At 43.1% G+C, this 17,525-nt stretch overlaps 1 protein-coding gene across 1 annotated transcript in view; it reads right to left on the bottom strand.

Moving 5' to 3' along the window:
• Window positions 1–17,525, bottom strand: part of MSRA (methionine sulfoxide reductase A) — a 442,222-nt gene that overhangs the window by 233,675 nt on the left and 191,022 nt on the right. The window contains exon 2 of the mRNA XM_077812365.1: window positions 13,873–13,941. Coding sequence (XP_077668491.1) covers window positions 13,873–13,941 — 69 coding nt within the window. The remainder of the gene's footprint in view (window positions 1–13,872; window positions 13,942–17,525) is intronic.

Below are 17,525 nucleotides of genomic sequence, written 5' to 3'. Positions count from 1 at the left end.
TTTTACAAAGCTTGTCAAGTTTTATACTGAAAAAATTGGCCTCTCTACCCATTTTTATAATCTCATGGAGAAACTCCACTGGATTTTAAATAGCTAAATGTTAAAAACAAAACAAAATTAACCCTACTATGGCACAAAAAGGAAGGATTATTTTCTGGCTAAATTCTGCATTTGGTAGCAGGAAAACTGGTTTCTATTCCTGGCTCTGATACAGATTTCCTATATGACAACTGGGAGTTAGGTGCTTAGATACCTTTAAATAATCTGACCCTAAGTCACTTTTAAAAATGGTACTGTGGGCTTTTAAAAATGTGACCCTTAGGGCCTGTTCCAAAGCCCAATGAAGTCAATGGAAAGATTCCCATTGACTCCAATGAGCATTGGGTTAAGATGCTGAAGCAAGATTTATTTGTTTTTTTTTTTTTAAGTATCCACTGATTTTGGATGCCCAACTTAGGAGACATCTAAGGACCTGATTTTCTGAGGTACTGAGCACTGATGGTTCTAACACTCCTCACCCCCCCCCCGACACACACAGTGGTGTATGAGGGTAAATCCGTTAATGTGTGAGGTGCTCAGATAATACAGAGACGAATGCTATAGAAAAGTCTAAAATTATCAATTTTTAAATCCTGACAAGCATAAAATAAACAATGTTCTTCTATGTGAGATTCCAATTTCCCCCCAAAAACTCCACATCTTTGTTCTCCTGTGATGACTCTATTGTAAGTCAATTAACATCAGTTTGGCTAGCCACTTTAGGCATAATTCTCTTCTCACTTACACCAGTGAAAATTAGGAGTAAACACCACTGAACTCAATGGAGTAACAGCAGTGTGAGTAAGAGAATTAGCCCAATCTGTGATACATTTTTACTTTTTAGCCTCATGAAAATTCTGGCACCCTAAATTCTTCTTTAGGGTCAATATCTGCTAATGCAGACTGCTGAGCGGGGGCCCCAATCCAATGCCTGTTGAAATCAATGACACTTCTTCCACTGACATCAAGAGGTGTTGGATCAGGCTCCAAATGCATAATTATAAGGGGTTTTTTGAGGTGGCTAATATTGATTTGAAGTTGCAATCTGAGTAGATGAAAAAAATGGAATGTCGTATTTTATATACAATGCACGCTATTAAATGGACATTCACACAGAGCTAATTTTCTGCTAGCTCAGGAATTATAAAATAAAAAGAGGGCATAAACAGCCTCTGTGAGTTTCTGAAGGACACAGAACACACTGCTTCCAAAGCCTCATTACTTTTGTTTTCAGGAGCAAAAGGAAAGACATGTGATCCTTTGAAATACAAGAATGTTACAAAGACTTCTGCCAATCAAGGACAGCTTTTTCTTTGCATTAGAGATTTTATTATCCCCTTATTAATGCATAGTGTACCTAAGGAATTGTCCTTGGTAAAGACCCAGTGAAATGCAGCATTTTGTAAATATCTGGGGCCTTATTCCCCATTACTCTGCACCTTGTTCAGTCACTTTCACAGTTCATGGCAACTGCACCTGTATTCCCTCTCTATGGTCCACCCACTCTTAGGCCTCCAGCTCCCGAGCCGTAACCTCTCTTGGGCAGTGACCCATCTTTCACCCTCCTGACCAGGGTATTTCCAGGCTAAACCGTTCCGTGCCTACATTGCGTTATTCCCCAGCAAGGCAGACCACTTAAACAGACCTGCATTTGCATTTTGCTTACTCTTTGAGAGCTTTAAATGCTGTAATTGCCACAGTTATACATTACCACATAGCTCTTTCTAAGCAAGCACATTTAGTCTTAAGGTCAAAGCGTTACAGAGAAAACATTAAAAACAATAAAAGAACCTTCACACATGCTATTAACCTTAGCAGAGTTCGCCCCAACTTCAACAAAAGCTCTGGCCAGTGAACAATCCATCAAACCCCCACCAAGAGGTTTTTCTGCGGTCACAAGTTCATAACAGCTGTTAGCTCAGAACAAGCACATTGACTGGGCCAGGTCCTTCCAATCCTTCCCAAGAAGAATTGAGGCTCCCCTTGGAAAGAAGGTTTGTTGGATCAGAAAGAAGGCCCTGACTCAGTTTTAATGCAGGCTATTTAACCAAAATTCCTTTATTTGTCTGTTGCTCCCTGGAGAATGCAGTTTGAACCAGTATATGCAAGCCTCTCTCAGGGGGTTGTAGTTCTGTGGAGATGTTACGTGAGACAATTTGCTTAACCGCACCCTCCTGCACTGTTTGTAGTTCCTGTATGACTGTGGTCCCCCTAGACATGGAATTACATACAATCCCTGGCTCACAATGATGCATAAACTTAATCCAGTAGAGTTTAACTTTGTTCATTAATGTTTGTCCAAGATATTGCAGGAAATTGCCATGTCTGTCACAGTCATTGACACCAATGCAAAATAGGTATGAAATGCTACCATATCCGAATAGTAGCATTTTACACCCACTTTGCACTGGTGTCAATGATGACACAATGGAGGGCAACACAGAATCAGGTTCCTAGACTTTATTTTAAGGTTTTTATGACTACTCTAATATGACTAACCTGATATTCTTCTTTGAGAAAAGAACTGATCTTTTAGATAAGGGAAATAAGGTAGATCTAATACACTTGGACTTCAATAAAGCATTTGACACAGTACCACATGGGAAATTATTAGTTAAATTGGGTAAACTGGGAATTAGTACAAGAATTGTAAGATAGGTAAGGAACTGGATAAAGGCAAGAAGGCAATGGTGAATTATCCAGACTGGGGGACGGTATCGAGTTGAGTTCCTTAAGGATCAGTCTTGGGACCAATCTTATTTAATATTTTTACTAATGACCTTGGCACAAGGAGGAGTGTGCTAATGAAATGTGCTGATGATTCAAAGTGGGAGGCATCATCGATACAGAGGGAAATTGGAATATTATAAGGAAGAAATGGATGACCTTGAAGACTGGAGTGACAGAAATGGAATGAAATTTAATAGTACAAAGTACAAGGTCATGCACTTAGGATCTAATAATAAGAATTTCTGCTATAAACTGTGGGCTCATCAGTTGGAAGTGATAGAGGAGGAGAGAGACGAGTGGGTTGATCACAGGATGATGCTGAGCCACCAATGTAATGCAGCTGTAAAAATGGCAAATGCAATCCTAGGATGTCTCTGGCAAGGCATTTTAAGCAGAGACAAAGTATCAATGCCTTTGTACAAGGCAGTATTCATAATCTGGAATACTGTGTACTATTCTGGTCACCCATGTTCAAGGAAAATGAATTCAAACTAGAACATGTGCAGAGAAGAGCTACTAGGATGACTGGGGGAGAGAGGGCCTATCTCATAAGAGGAAATTAAGAATTTGCTGGTTCATCCTAGCAAAACAAAGGCTGAGAGGAGATAAAATTGATCTCTACAAATACCTCAGGGAGGTAAATGCCAGGGAGGAAGAATCTAAAGGACAATGTTGGCACCAGAGCAAATGGGTAAAAACTGGCCATGAACAAATTCAGGCTGGAAATTAAAAGAAGGTTTCTCATTAACAGAAGAGCCGGGGCCTGACAAGAGATGCAGGAGCTGACCTGGAGTGCTGTGGTGTGGCAAGGGATGCCGGGGCTGTATTTGATGTAATGTCTGGATACGGCTGAGGAACTTGGCGTTTGGACTTGTTTTCTTACAGTTTACGTGCCCAGGACTTTTGGAATAAATTAGCCCAATAAGAGCTATTGGCACTAAGAAAGACAGATGGGACTGTTCGAGGGGCTTCTGAAAGGGGGAACTGCAGTAGGCATACTTGTCGTGCTCTGGCCTGCTGGCGGAGGGCACTCCAGGCAGGGCTGGCCCATGACAATTATGGGGAAGAATATGGGCACCTGGTCTGGCACAGGGAAGCGTGACATGCTTTAATCCCAGGAGCGAGCCACCTCATAACAGTGTCTCACCGGCCTCAGAGGGGAACCCACGGCTTATTCCCTGAATGGCGTTTCTGCTGTTACTTTTCATAATTTCGCATTGCAACTCGTCATATCATAAACATTCTGCTAACAAGCAGCTTACGTCATTCATCAATCTGTTCAGATTTGTCTGACAACCAGCCCATATAATTTCTCTTTAAAACCTATGGGGTGGATCTGTAGGAGGAGCTCTCCGATGCCCCCTTTTGCCCCTGTCATCCCAAAACCTTTGGATATAAATTTGATATCTGGTCCTGCAACTCCCAATTCCCATCCAGTTTCTAGGGAGTGTGTATGGTGCCCCTTTGTCCTTCAAGGTGTCGGCTGCCCTGGCAGTAGGCTGAGGTTCCCTTCCCCACACTTGGAGCATTCCAGGAAGCAACTCGGGACAAAAGGGAGAAATAAGGCAAGGCTGGCTCCCTGTGAAACAGCTCTCAACCATGCACTGCTTTTAACCACAGAGGGGTTGGGCAAGCAGTCCCTTTGGCCTAACCACAGCTTCTTGGGGATATGGGGGAAGAGTATTGATCCCCCGACACTGAGTCCAGGTGAGCAGTAGTTCTTCCCCCACCAGGCTCAAGGTCCTTTACATTACCACACACCATCAGACAAAGTTCCCACTTCTTCCTGGCTATAGTTACCACTGTCATCTCCCAAGCAGCTGTCGCGCACATTATCTGGGCATTTCGCACCTTTGGGTGGGTGCCATAGACTTGGCAGGGCATAGAAACTGCCTCACTGTTCCTGGTGTTGGCTGAACACACCATCATCACCGTGCTCTCTGCTGCCTTTGGAGCCTGCGGTTTGGGACCTTGCCAGCCTGCAGGGTCCTAGAGCCTGCGCTCCAGCCTGAACCCAGAGTCCACCCAGCAATGAAACAGCCCCGCAGCCTGAGCCCCACAAGCCTGGGTCGGCTGGCCCAGGCCAGTCGTGGGTTTTTCTTTGCTATGGAGACACACCCAGAGACTTTCCTTTCAGGTCAGTATGACTCCTTGATCCCATGGAGCAGGAAGTTGTCTCACTCCCCCACGCAGACACCCCCACCCCAGTCTCAGGTATTTGTCTGCATACACTGTGAAGGTAACTTGCTCTCAACTCTGTTTCCTCTCGGATACTGAATGGTGGGATCTACATGGTCGCTTGGGAAGCTTTTTGAAATACTTTTGCTCGGGTTTACACTTTCGCTCTTAAGTTGAAAGCCAGGAGCAGGTCTGTTAGTTTGTCTTGGTAAAGTTAGTTAGTTAGCAAGTATGCTAATGAGCAACTCAAGAAAGAGCAGCTGCTGAGCTGGTGTGGGCAGCAAGATTTGTCTGCTGCTGGTCAGAAGAAATTGGAGCTGGTGGCCATGCTGGGCTCATGTGCCTTGAGGAAGGATGGGGCACCTGCTCCAAACCAAGGGCCAGAAGGGGTCCCTTTTCCTTCTACAGGGCATGCAGGTGACCAGTGGGATGGTCCCACAGATGGCCCAGCACATGCAGTGGCTAGGGCGAGAGGTCCAGAGCTGTGGAGGCTGGCATGGAAAAGACTGCTTGTGCAGGAGTGACAGATGGAGCTGGAGCCAGGCACCAGAGTGAGGAGACAGAGCTGAGGCAATAGAAGGTTGCTGACCAGGACAAACACAGGCAGCCTGAACAGGAGGAGAGGGCCAAGCCATGCTCCGGGAATCCAGGCAGAAGGATATAAGGGTTTGCCTGATCAGGGGCTGGCAAGCAAACAGATGGGGGTATGATGGACTTCATTGCCCTGCTTGTAGCCTGAGTAAATACGAATACCAAAAAAGGTTCTCAAAAAGAAAAAGAGGACTTGTGGCACCTTAGAGACTAACAAATTTATCTGAGCATAAGCTTTCGTGAGCTACAGCTCACTTCATCAGATGCATTCAGTGGAAAAGAAGTTTCTGAGATTCTGACTGAGAGATTGTGGGAAGTTATTTTTCCTCATGTGTTATTTTGTGTAATGAGGTGACAGGGTTAAACCCTCAGATCTCAGCTGTGAACCAATCTAGGCCAGCTTCAGTAGCCATGCTCACTGTCTACCCTCACTGGGGAATCTGAGTCAGTGCTGAGTGTGTCTCTGGCCAAGAGTCCTGCTCAACTGGTGAGACACTGACACAGCTAGAAGATGCTGCAGGCCAGAACTCTGCTGGGAGCAGGGATGACTGTGGCACAGTAATATGACAATTTGGGAGTTCTAGCAGTAACACTTCCGAATTGTGGATTATTTCATGAAACTATGTCATGAAGTTACTGTGTCATGGAAAGCTACATGTATGTAGATCAACCATGAGTTAGCATGGTTGTCTCATGTCTCTGCCGGGCCAGAGACAATAGGGTGATCATCACTCAACCATCGTGTGCTCAGAGTAAAACACTTTGGGACAAAAGGTTTGCTCCAGCTAGGAGAGGACACTTTCTCCAATTGTCTGAAGGGAGGGGGTGGGAGAAGGGGAAAGGTACCAAAAGACAGAAGAAAAGAAGCAGGTGACACCAGCTGGAGTCTATAAAGGAATTCACGGGGGAGAGCCATTTTGCACCAGATCAAGATGAGGGAAGCTGCTGCAAGGACAGCATATGCAAGGGGATAGAGGAGTCTGCCTGCCTGCTGGAACACAGATGAGCCCACTACCAAGGGACTAATGAAGGACTTTGTATTTAGGATGGTCAGTTCTTTCCTGTGCTTTATCTGTTACATAAATAGCAATGTGCTAGGATTGGTGCAAAGCCTTTCTTCCAGCACATGTTAAGCATTCACAACTACACATTGCCCCTGAGCGAGTTATACTGTAACCCAGAAGCTGCACACCTTTGGGATGGAGTCCTGGGAGAGGAACGTGTTTAGGTACTGGGAAGCCTGAAGGGTTAGTGCTGTGCCTAAATATGCAGGGCGGGGATGGCAGACAGGCTCCAGAAGCTGCACACACAGCCTTGGGGATCCAGAACACACAGGCTTGGTTTCCACTCACAGCATTGTTAGTAGAATGGCCAGGAGGGAGCACTAGCTAGGATCTGTGATAGACTGGATCTCTGGGCCCCACCTCCACTTATCTCACCCATGTTAACTTGACATGCCCAGCCGGGTTTGATGCCTGCAAGCCCTTTTCCTTCAGGAGCCTGTCACAGAATAAAGTTTGCAGTGACACAGAAGCAGCATCTTCAAAACAAAGCATTTATTTTTCCTTCATCCAAACATATGTAGCACATGGAGCAAAGGTATTTCACATTTCATCTTACCTGCCCCTTCATCTTTCCTTGCCAGCTTTTGTAAGCTCTGATTCACAGGGCATGTGACACTATTTCACAGAGTATGTCTCAGAAACTCCCCTCGGGATGCTATTGACTCCCCACTCAACACCCCCATCTTCTCTAGGCCAGCATCTTTAAGGTTTTAGCATCTCCTATGATCCTAGGTTTAGGTCTGGAAGCAGTATACTTTGCTAGACTAGAGGGTGCCAGGACAGGGGTTCTTTCCCACTTAATAGCTTCCCCAAAAATCCAGTGTATTTCCTATGATAGCACCTTATCTTTGTGATGGTTTTGTTTCCTGTTGGTTTTCCCGTTACAGGCTCCTTTGATTTAATTCTGTCCTTTCAGGATAACACCACACTGGTAAACTGAGGTGCATATAAGTATAAAAAATAATACCTGTAACCCCCTTTTTCTCCACACCTCCTTCATCATAAAATTCCAAATGACATGGTATGCGGATTAGTGACAACCATGATTTTCTTATATGGCCACAGATTTGTTACACTGCTTCCAAAATTGCAAGAATATTAACATACTCATGAAAACAATTAACTTACTACATTCTTAACTTGAATATAACTTTGCAAAATACTACACAATAGGCAAAAGCTTTATACAAAGAATTAGGAGGGTAAGAGCCCCTGACATTTTTCAGTTAAAGTGTGGCCACTAATTTCCAGACTGGAACTTAGAAGGGTGTTTCTAACCATGAAAGGAGTGAGGTTCTGGAATAGCTGCCCAATCAATGTTGTGGGAGCAACAACTTAATTAATTTTGGGAGAGAGCTGGACAAATTTATTAGTGCAATTGTATGACAGAGTTGTTTGTGATAGTAGGGGACAGGGATCAGCAGCCCTTGAGATATATACCGGAAATGAGCCCATGTTTCTAGAAGCTCATGCTTCAGGGTTTTAAGCAAGTCACCTGCAGCTTTCAGGAAGGGTTTCAGAGTAACAGCCATGTTAGTCTGTATTCGCAAAAAGAAAAGGAGTACTTGTGGCACCTTAGAGACTAACCAATTTATTTGAGCATAAGCTTTCGTGAGTGATCACTTTAGATAAGCTATCACCAGCAGGAGAGTGGGGTAGGGGGAGAGAAAACCTTTTGTAGTGGTAAACACCCATTTTTTCATGCTTTGTATGTATAAGAACATCTTCTGTATTTTCCACAGTATGCATCCAATGAAGTGAGCTGTAGCTCACGAAAGCTTATGCTCAAATAAATTGGTTAGTCTCTAAGGTGCCACAAGTACTCCTTTTCTTTTTTCAGGAAGGGGTTTCACCCCCACCCCTCCAAGTGTATTCTGTTTGTTTGTTTTTCCTTTCCTCTCCTTCCTCTGAAGCATCAGGAATGGCCACCACTGAAGATGGGACATTGGACAGGATGGGCCAGGGTTCTAAAGTGGCATTCTCTCTTTCAGGTGCTTGGCTGCCTGGTTCTAGCTCACATGCTCATGGTCTAACTGAGCACCATCTGTAAAGTCAGGAAGGAATTTTACCTGAGGTCAGATTTGCAGTGACTTTTTTTTTTTTAACTTTTTCTGAAGCATGTGGGTCTGGGTCACCTGCCAGGATTATCAGGGTACAGCTCAATCACTTCCCTGCCATTGCAGGGGCCTCAGGCATTGGTGTACCTCGGCCCCTCCTATTCTCTGATGGTGACACATGATAGGCTAGTCTCCTGAGGGCTGTAATATTTTAGTCTAGTTTCGGTTGTTGAGTTTAGTGGGCAGCTGCTGGGTGGTGTTGGTGACCTGTGACATACAGGAAATCAGACTCCATGATCTGGTGCTCCCTTCTGGCCCTAAGCTCTATGCCTGCATGATTCTATTACTTCCTTATTCTAAGGATTAGTGTAACAGGCTGAGAGTTATAGTTTGGAAGCGGAGAGCGAAAAGAAATGGAAATCATGTATCTCTTTAATAAACATGCCTTTAATAAACAAGTTTCAGAGTGGCAGCTGTGCCCACGAAAGCTTATACTCTAATGAATTTGTTAGTCTCTAAGGTGCCGCAAGTACTCCTGTTCTTTTTATTAAAAAAGGCTCCTTGCCTTCTACAATGTCTTTACAGATTAATTTCCTCCTTCCAGGTTTATAGAGAGATGAGTGTCCATTTTTACAGTGTCTTATGACTATATGACAAATTGACCATCTAGCTGCTTCACAGATGTGCTCAGCTAGGGCATCATTCACCTGCCCAAGATGTTGGAGAGTAATGAGCATTAATTCCTTCTGGAGGGATATTCTCTCTGGTGCGCTATGCTTCCAAAATATGCTTCTTGCAACATCTGGCAATTTTGCTTTAGATATTTCCTCTAAAATTTAGGTCACAGCACATGCACCTGGTACAACATTCTGAAGTCTTATGAACTCTTCAGCTACAGATTTAAATGTCTCCTGACATATAAAAGTATGGCTAAGATGTTTCTTTTGCTCAGGATGTGGATAGTAATATGTTAGAAAGCATATTTTCTACAGACCATAAAAAAATAAATCTTATGGGTGAACTGTAGTTCTTGGAACTTCATTTTCTTGGTGAAAAGTGCGTAATTCATCATTAATAGAGCTTTCACTTGTTATATTCACCTGACAGTAGTGATGGCCATCAGGAATGCCACTGCCTTGATCAAAAAGTACAGCAAAAATTCACTGATTCTCAGGAAGAGGTTAGAAAGTTGTGTTGAGGCAGCAATTGCTAAAGCAGAAATATGTCGTCTTAAATTCAGATCTTGGTAGTAAATAAAGGAGAAAATCTGACAAATATTTCTGGCCCCAGTATAGCAATGCACTTAAACATGTGTGTAACTTTGAACAAGTGAACAGGCCCACTGAAGTTACATGTGCTTTGCTGGCTCAAGGCCTTTACTTGTAATTTTTAAAACTATAACTATATCCTCTTGCTGATTTGGGGTCCTAACATACTTTTTTTCAAATTTTTGTACCCCTTTAAATATTGTCTTTGTTCAGATATTTTTGTTAAAAATAGCCCAGTTTGTAAAGTTTTTCCCCCCACAGGCAAAATGTTTCAATCATTGAAAACTTTTATTGCCAGATAAACAGGGAAATTGCTTGGACAGCAACTTAATGGAGGAGTTCTGCTCTACCATGCATGACACCTAGGTTTGATTCCCAATGCTTCATTTGCTTGAGCAGCAGGAGCTGGGAACACTTCTCCATCTCACTTCAAGTGTCATAATGATTTCATTATATGAGTCCATAGTAACCCCTGTGAGATTGTGTGCAGTAACTATGCACCTACTGTGTGTTATCATTCTAGGTGTTCTTTGATTGGTTGATGCAAGATGGGTCAACAGGTCACTAGTTGGTTAGTGTTAATGCATTTGCCACTAGTGTGCCACATTTGAAATCTAGACTCCCACAGTGGTAAAAAATAAGGAAGTATTTCCTTATTGTAATGAACAGCATGTATATCATGTAATGCAGCTGAGCCATGGTAAATAGAGTAACTGTTTTAAGTGAATTGGAATAATCTGAGGACAGCTTAATCTCTCAGCTGTGATGTTCTCTCATAATGGGAAAACCTGCAGGAATAATTACAGCGCGCACACACCCTCTAAGTACCTGGATCAAAACAGGAAGTCATATCAAAGTAAATGACATAGAATCGGCATTGGCATCAGTGAGGCTGCTTCTCAGAAACTAGAGCTATATAACGAGCTGTATTACACACATTGGGAAAAGGGTTATCTTTTGCATCTCCATGTAGACCTGACATTAAACATAATACTATTTTACAAATAAATCTAAACATATCTGAGTACTGGGAATATTTACTGAAAGCAGGTTACACTTCTAAAATCATATGTTTACTGATACATTTCCTTTTAGATATTAATAAAGAGGTTACTTCTAGTAATTACTATTCTTCAAGAGTTGCCTCTAAGCATTCACATTTATAGGATTTGGCACCTCTAGTGTCAAGCTGAGGAACTGTATGACAAAGCCATGTCCACTGGTGGAGTGCAAGAGTGCTGTCAGGCTAGATGACATCATTGGCTCTGTCTATATAAGGTAGCACATCCTGTCTCCGACCTACTCAGTTCCTTCTTCCTAGCCCACAGAGTCCTAAAATACAAAGAACTCCAAGGCAGAGAGAAGGCAGGTGGATACTAGGAAGACACTGATGCAACTCTCAAAGAACAAATAATTTACATGTCAGTAATCCCTCTTTCTTTTTTGAGGACTTCTGTGCGTTCCCACTTCTGGCAGATTAGCAAGGACTGTCTCCAACAGAGGATGGTGGGCAAAGATTTCTAGGCAAAAATGGACTGTAGCTTCACCTTACCAAAGTGAACATTGGATTTGGTTGTCAAGTCCAATGAATAATGCTTATCAAAAGGAAGAATTGAACTGCATGTTGCTGCTTTGAAAAACTCTACAATAGTAGAGTAGACCAGTGACGTGTTTTTAAGCCAAGTACTACTGGTTTTGGAGCTAAAATATAACAATGGTTAGAACAAGTTTTGAAAGAGAGCAGTTAAGGACACAGAGGTAAACAATAATGGTAATAAAATACAACATGGTGTTACAAAAGGTAAGTCATGCCAGTCCAACCTGATCTCTTTCTTTGAGAAGATTATTGCATTTCCTTTGTCTAGAAAATCGGTTGATCTAATCCACTTGGTACTCCTGAGGGCGTTCTGCACCAAAAAATTAAAAATTCTGGGCCATTTTTTTTAAAATTCTGCACACAATATTTTAAAATTCTGCAAGTTTTATTTGTCAATAAATAAAGGCAGAAGCTCCAGCATGGTCATGGGGAACAGAGGCTACTGGCTCCACAAAGGTGTGAGGTCACCCTGAAGCTTCCCCACCCCTCCACCCCGGGGACACAACTCAGTGATGAGGCTGCACGTGACCCTGACATAGCACAAGGCCTGGGCCTGCCCCAGAAACACCCTGGGGCCCTGTCCCTCTGTGCCAGGCACACCAGGCGTGGGGCAGGCAGGTTCAACCAGGCAGGATCCAAGTGTGGAGGGGCTCAGTGTAGGGGATCCAGGTGTGGGGTGAGAGGGTTCTGTGTAGGACAGTCTTGGTGCAGGCAGCTCAGTGGAGGTCTAGGTGTGGGGGGATCTGGATACACAGAGGCTCGTTGCGGGAGTTCCAGGGGCAATGGGACTCTGCAGGGGCTTGCAGGAGACTTGCCTCACCATGACAACCTGAGTCTCTCTTGATTTTCGGTAGGACCTTGCTGATGAGTGGAATCGGAGGAAACCTGTACATCAGGCTTCCTGCCAATGGCAAGAGGAAGGCATCGGAGAAGGAGCCCGTGCCCAGACCCCATTTGGAGCAAAACCTGTGGCACCTCCTGTTCTGCCTGGTGGCGAACAAATCCACTCGGGGAGTTCCCCACCTCTGGAAGATCGTTCTGGCTACATGCGGGTGGAGCACCCACTCGTGGTGACAGGATGAGTCCCTGCTTAGGTGATCTGCTAGTGTGTACTTGGCACCTGGAAGGTGATCCGCTTCTAGATGAATTCTGTGGTCGATGCAGAAGTCCCAAAGATGGAGTTCCTCTTGGCAGAGGGCCGAGGATCATGCTCCCCCTTGTCTGTTGATGTAGAACACTGAAGCTATCTTGTCCATCAAGACTCTGACCATTCTGCCCGACAGGTGAGGTAGGAAGCCCGCAAGCCCTGCGCACCACCCTGAGATCTTTGACATTTATGTGTAGCGTCATTTCCTCTGGAGACTACATTCCCTGGGTCTGGAGAGTGCTGAGGAGCACTCTACAGCCAAAGTCCAAGGCGTCCGAAACCAACTTGACTGAGGAGGAGTGCTGACAAAAGGAACTCCTTCCAGGACTTACCCAGGGTTGGTCCACCATCACAGCGAGGTAAGTATCGTCACTGGAATGGTAACAACCTTTTCCAGGTGGTCCCTTGACAGGGAGTAGACTGTCACCAGCCATTGCTGGAGAGGTCGCATCTGGAGCCTGGTGTGTGTGGCGCACCACATATGTGCACCTGTCATGTGACCTAGGCGACGCAGGCAAACCCTGGTCATGGTCAGGGGAAACATGAAGACTTCCGCGATTGTCCAGGTAAGGATAAATATGTCCTTTCATCTGAGATGTGCTACAACTACCGGGAGGTATTTTGTGAAGACCCTTGGGGCAGTGAGAAGACCAAATGGGAGGACATCAAATTGGAAGGGTCACCTGTCAACCAATGAGAAGTCAATGGGCTTACACAGTAATAGTGACTAATTTTGTGAGTGAGTAAAGGTATCAGAATCTGTCCTTTAGGCAGAAAGGAAGGAAGAAACGAGTCAACTGAGAAAGCTATGCAAATAAACTAGATAAAACTTTCACCACAAATATTTGACTGTAGTGGAGGTCTAGGGTCATAAATCACTTCCAGAATTTTGTATAACGCACTGAGCTATGTCACAGGGCCTATCATACGCAAATAACTGCTACTCCGTATTTATACAAAACACTTAAAATAAAGGATTAAACATACTGTTTGTCAAACTAAGGAAAAATACTTGCAATACCCACTTTTTTGGTCATACACTTCACCAAAAACCCAACTGTTTTTTGTTGGTTATGATGATTAAAAAATGGCTATAACAGTCCAGATTGTGAAACCCTAAGGAGTGTTGCTGAAATCAAGAAGTTTGGCATGCATTCTCTCCATACAGTTTAGTGTTTTTCTTTTAGACATGATATCTTACCAAATAAAACCATCTGTGTTCCCTCTGGGAAAGGTTCCACTGTTCTGTTTCCATTGACATGGTGTTTAGCTAAAAGACAAGAAGAAAAGAAAAGTGTAGTAAAATATCGATTGCTATGGAAACACAAATACTCTTTTCAAAATGGCTCTAGGAGAGCCTGAAATTTGAGTGGTCAATAACTATGGCACAGGTGTACGTTAAGTTTTGCTTACTAATCTGTATGTCAAAAATATATCAGGTTTCAGAGTGGTAGCCGTGTTAGTCTGTATCAGCAAAAAGAACGAAGAGTACTTGTGGCACCTTAGAGACTAACAAATGTATTTGAGCATAAGCTTTCGTGGGCTAAAGCCCACTTCATCAGATACACTGATGAAATGGGTTTTAGCCCACGAAAGCTTATGCTAAAATACATTTGTTAGTCTCTAAGATGCCACAAGTACTCTTCGTTCTTTTAAAAAAATATATCAATTCACCTCTCAGTGTGGGCTGTTATCCCATAAGAAGACCTGTATAACCCTAGTGATGTCTGAATTTAAGTAAGAAGGGCCTGTTTTTCCAGAGGTTCTAAACCCCACAGTTCCCTTGGACAAACTGGAGTTCCACTTCGGTTTTATATTTCGGACAACTTGTCTATTTCTAACATGACATAGAGTAAGCATTATATAAACATGAATAATCATCATCATCACAGTCACAAGTGAAGCATTCTTAAAAGTGGAATTCTGACCTGTACAGAGGAAGCAGGAAAAATGTAATCTTGTATTGTTACTGCTGTTACTACCTTTTGACATGACCACACATGTGAATTTTGACTTTTTTCCATGCTGCCTATCAGTAAGCTAAGTTAAAAATTCATGCATCATATTCTAATGTCACATTAATTCAATAAATATCACTTCAATAATAGGCAATGGTGTATATAGTTCATTCTGTTTCTACTTTACAGATTACCCATACTTTATACTGTTATAAGATTACTACATTATTTCCATCATTGGAAGCTATACAATGGATCAGATGTGACTACTACTTCAGTTTACTAAAGCTTAACCTGGGAGGGAGAATGCCGGGGGCCAGGAGAGGGAAAACAACAAGTCTGATTTTCACTGGCTCCATTCACTGTACAATTCAAAATCGATAGCAGTTCCACCCAAGCATTGACGTGCAATTGTTTTTAATCCTCAAATGCCTGCCACCCAATTATCTTCCACCTCCAAGCATGTCTCTGAAACTGAAACACTTTTCACACAAAAGTATATTTAGTCTCCACTGTAATCAAATTCCAACCCTTTTTCCACTCGGTTCCTAGAAGAATTGATGCACTAGACTGAATTCAACAAAACTGCACCACTTCTTTTGCTCCACTTGAGTTTTAATTAAATTAAGTTGTCTTTTTGTATTTTCCCCACTATGTGACTGTCCATTTTATGTTCAATTTCCAATCCCTCTCTTGACAGGACAACAGCGATTCTGTGGATCTGATATTCTGTGGTAGCAGAGGGACATATGCCATCGGCTACAATTTTAGGGCTCCACAAGTGTATTAGAAGAGAGAGAGAGAGGACATAGGGAGTCCTTCCTCTGCCCCAGTGAATCTGCACACGTGTCAGGCATAACATGAGGTTTGTGGCACTGCAGAGTGTAATGTGCACGGGGAGGAGGCAGGAGCTAACATTCTCGCAATGCTAATTCATAGAGGGGGAATTTTTATGCAAGACAAGAGTCCTCTCTCCACTATCTCTGTGTGCCAGGGCGGCTGCGCTGGGCTGAAAACAGAGACAGTTGCAAAACATATTCTGTATTATATCTAGTGCCTACCTCGAATACACTGCTTCCAGCATAAGGGAAAATCTACTAATTTGGACCCATATAGTTACTGTGGGATGAAACAGACTATGCTAAAGCTGAATGAAATATCTGAGCTTTAAGCAAAATGCAACATGCAAGATCTGATCCCAGAATATTCCTCAGGCCCTTCACTGATATCGGTTGTCTGACCATATACTTCCAAGAGAGTTAGTCCTGATAGCAACAGAAAGGGATCAAAGAGCACGAACCCAAGACAACGTGGCTGCTGTAGCTCTCCGTTCTGTAATCGCTTTCCAGATTGAGGTCCCACAGGACCTCGTCATATTGATTATCACGCTTTATATATAGTGTAAAACCTTACTGTGAGCAAACCAGGTTGAACTGGGGTATTGTATTGTTTTAGGAATGCTCTAAAATGAATGTTTTCCATTAGCAGTCAGGTGTATTGCAGAAATAATCCCAGCTTGGGTCAAACATTTATAGACAGATGCTGAGGGGGGAAAGTCAGAATGATCTGCAACTGGAGTGAGGGAAATTATAATGTGAATTGTAGGAAAATTGAAAGCCCTGGACAATGAGGGCAGAGAGATGGTTAAATATTGGAAGGGGGTGGAGGGGTTAGCTCCACGTTAGGGTAATATAGTGGTTTACAATAAATAAGACAAGAACTGTTATTGCAAAGCGGAAGGGTGTGAGAAAAATTGGGTTTATCATGGGAAAATAGCTTCAACCTTAACAATGGAGCACCTGTGGGTTTCTCCATAGTAACTGTGCACCAGTACAGGTTAAATCCCCAGGTGTGCCAGAATAGCACTCAGTGCCTCTGTGGAAAAGTCACATATATCCAGTTGCAGGATTGCGACCCTAGACTGCAAGCTTTTTGGAGCAGGAAGCTGGCAAGCTTTATCTGTAAAGCTCCCTGCACACCTATATTACTGTATAAATAAGGCATACACTGTAAAAATCAATACATTGCAAGATGTTGATCATAAAGTTTTTTAAAAAAATACTTTCTTTCAAAGAAGTCTGGGTGAACTCAATTCACTTCATTTATTTTTAAGATAATTTACTGTGCTGCTATTATATACAAGCACAGCGAAAAATTAGTGCTCCATTAAATTTAAAAAAAAATCTATTAAGTTAGATTCCTGATAAAGGCATTTACTGGACCTATTAATTTAACAGAATATGTTCTCTATTGATTCAAGATTAAAGTCTTTTTTTTTAAAGATTAAAGATTAAAAACTGTTTACTGTGGTACATCCATTCAGTTGCAGCCACGAATTCTTTCGGTACTACTTCTGGCCAAATGAAAGTTACACCAAGAGCAAAATTTACAGTGCATTATGCATCACTTAAGAATGCAAAATTAAATTTAATGGATCTCAAGACTAAGATTTTCAAAAGTGACTAATGCTGTTGGGGGCCTCTGTTTGAGGCCCCCCAACCCACTGGAAATGCCTTAGACATACCTGAGTTTCAGAAAATGCTGAGCACTCACCCTTTAAAAATTGTGCCCTGTATGGTGCCTCAGTAGTGCCAACCCCAAACAATCATGAATCATAGAATATTAGGGTTGGAAAGACCTCAGGATGTCATCTAATCCAATCCCCTGCTCAAAGCAGGACCAACCCCAACTAAATCATCCCAGCTAGGGCTTCGTCAAGCCAGGCCTTAAAAACCTCTAAGGATGGAGATTCCACCACCTCCCTAGGTAACCCATTCCAGTGCTTCACCACCCTCCTAGTGAAACAGTATTTCCTAATATCCAACCTAGATCTCCCCCCACTACAACTTGAGACCACTGCTTCTCGTTCTGTCATCTGCCACCACTGAGAACAGCC

Source organism: Eretmochelys imbricata, chromosome 3, assembly GCF_965152235.1.
Source record: "Eretmochelys imbricata isolate rEreImb1 chromosome 3, rEreImb1.hap1, whole genome shotgun sequence".
In the NCBI taxonomy this organism is placed as follows: domain Eukaryota; kingdom Metazoa; phylum Chordata; order Testudines; family Cheloniidae; genus Eretmochelys; species Eretmochelys imbricata.
Note: the sequence above shows the minus strand (reverse complement) of the source record. Positions and strands in the feature narration are given on the sequence as shown.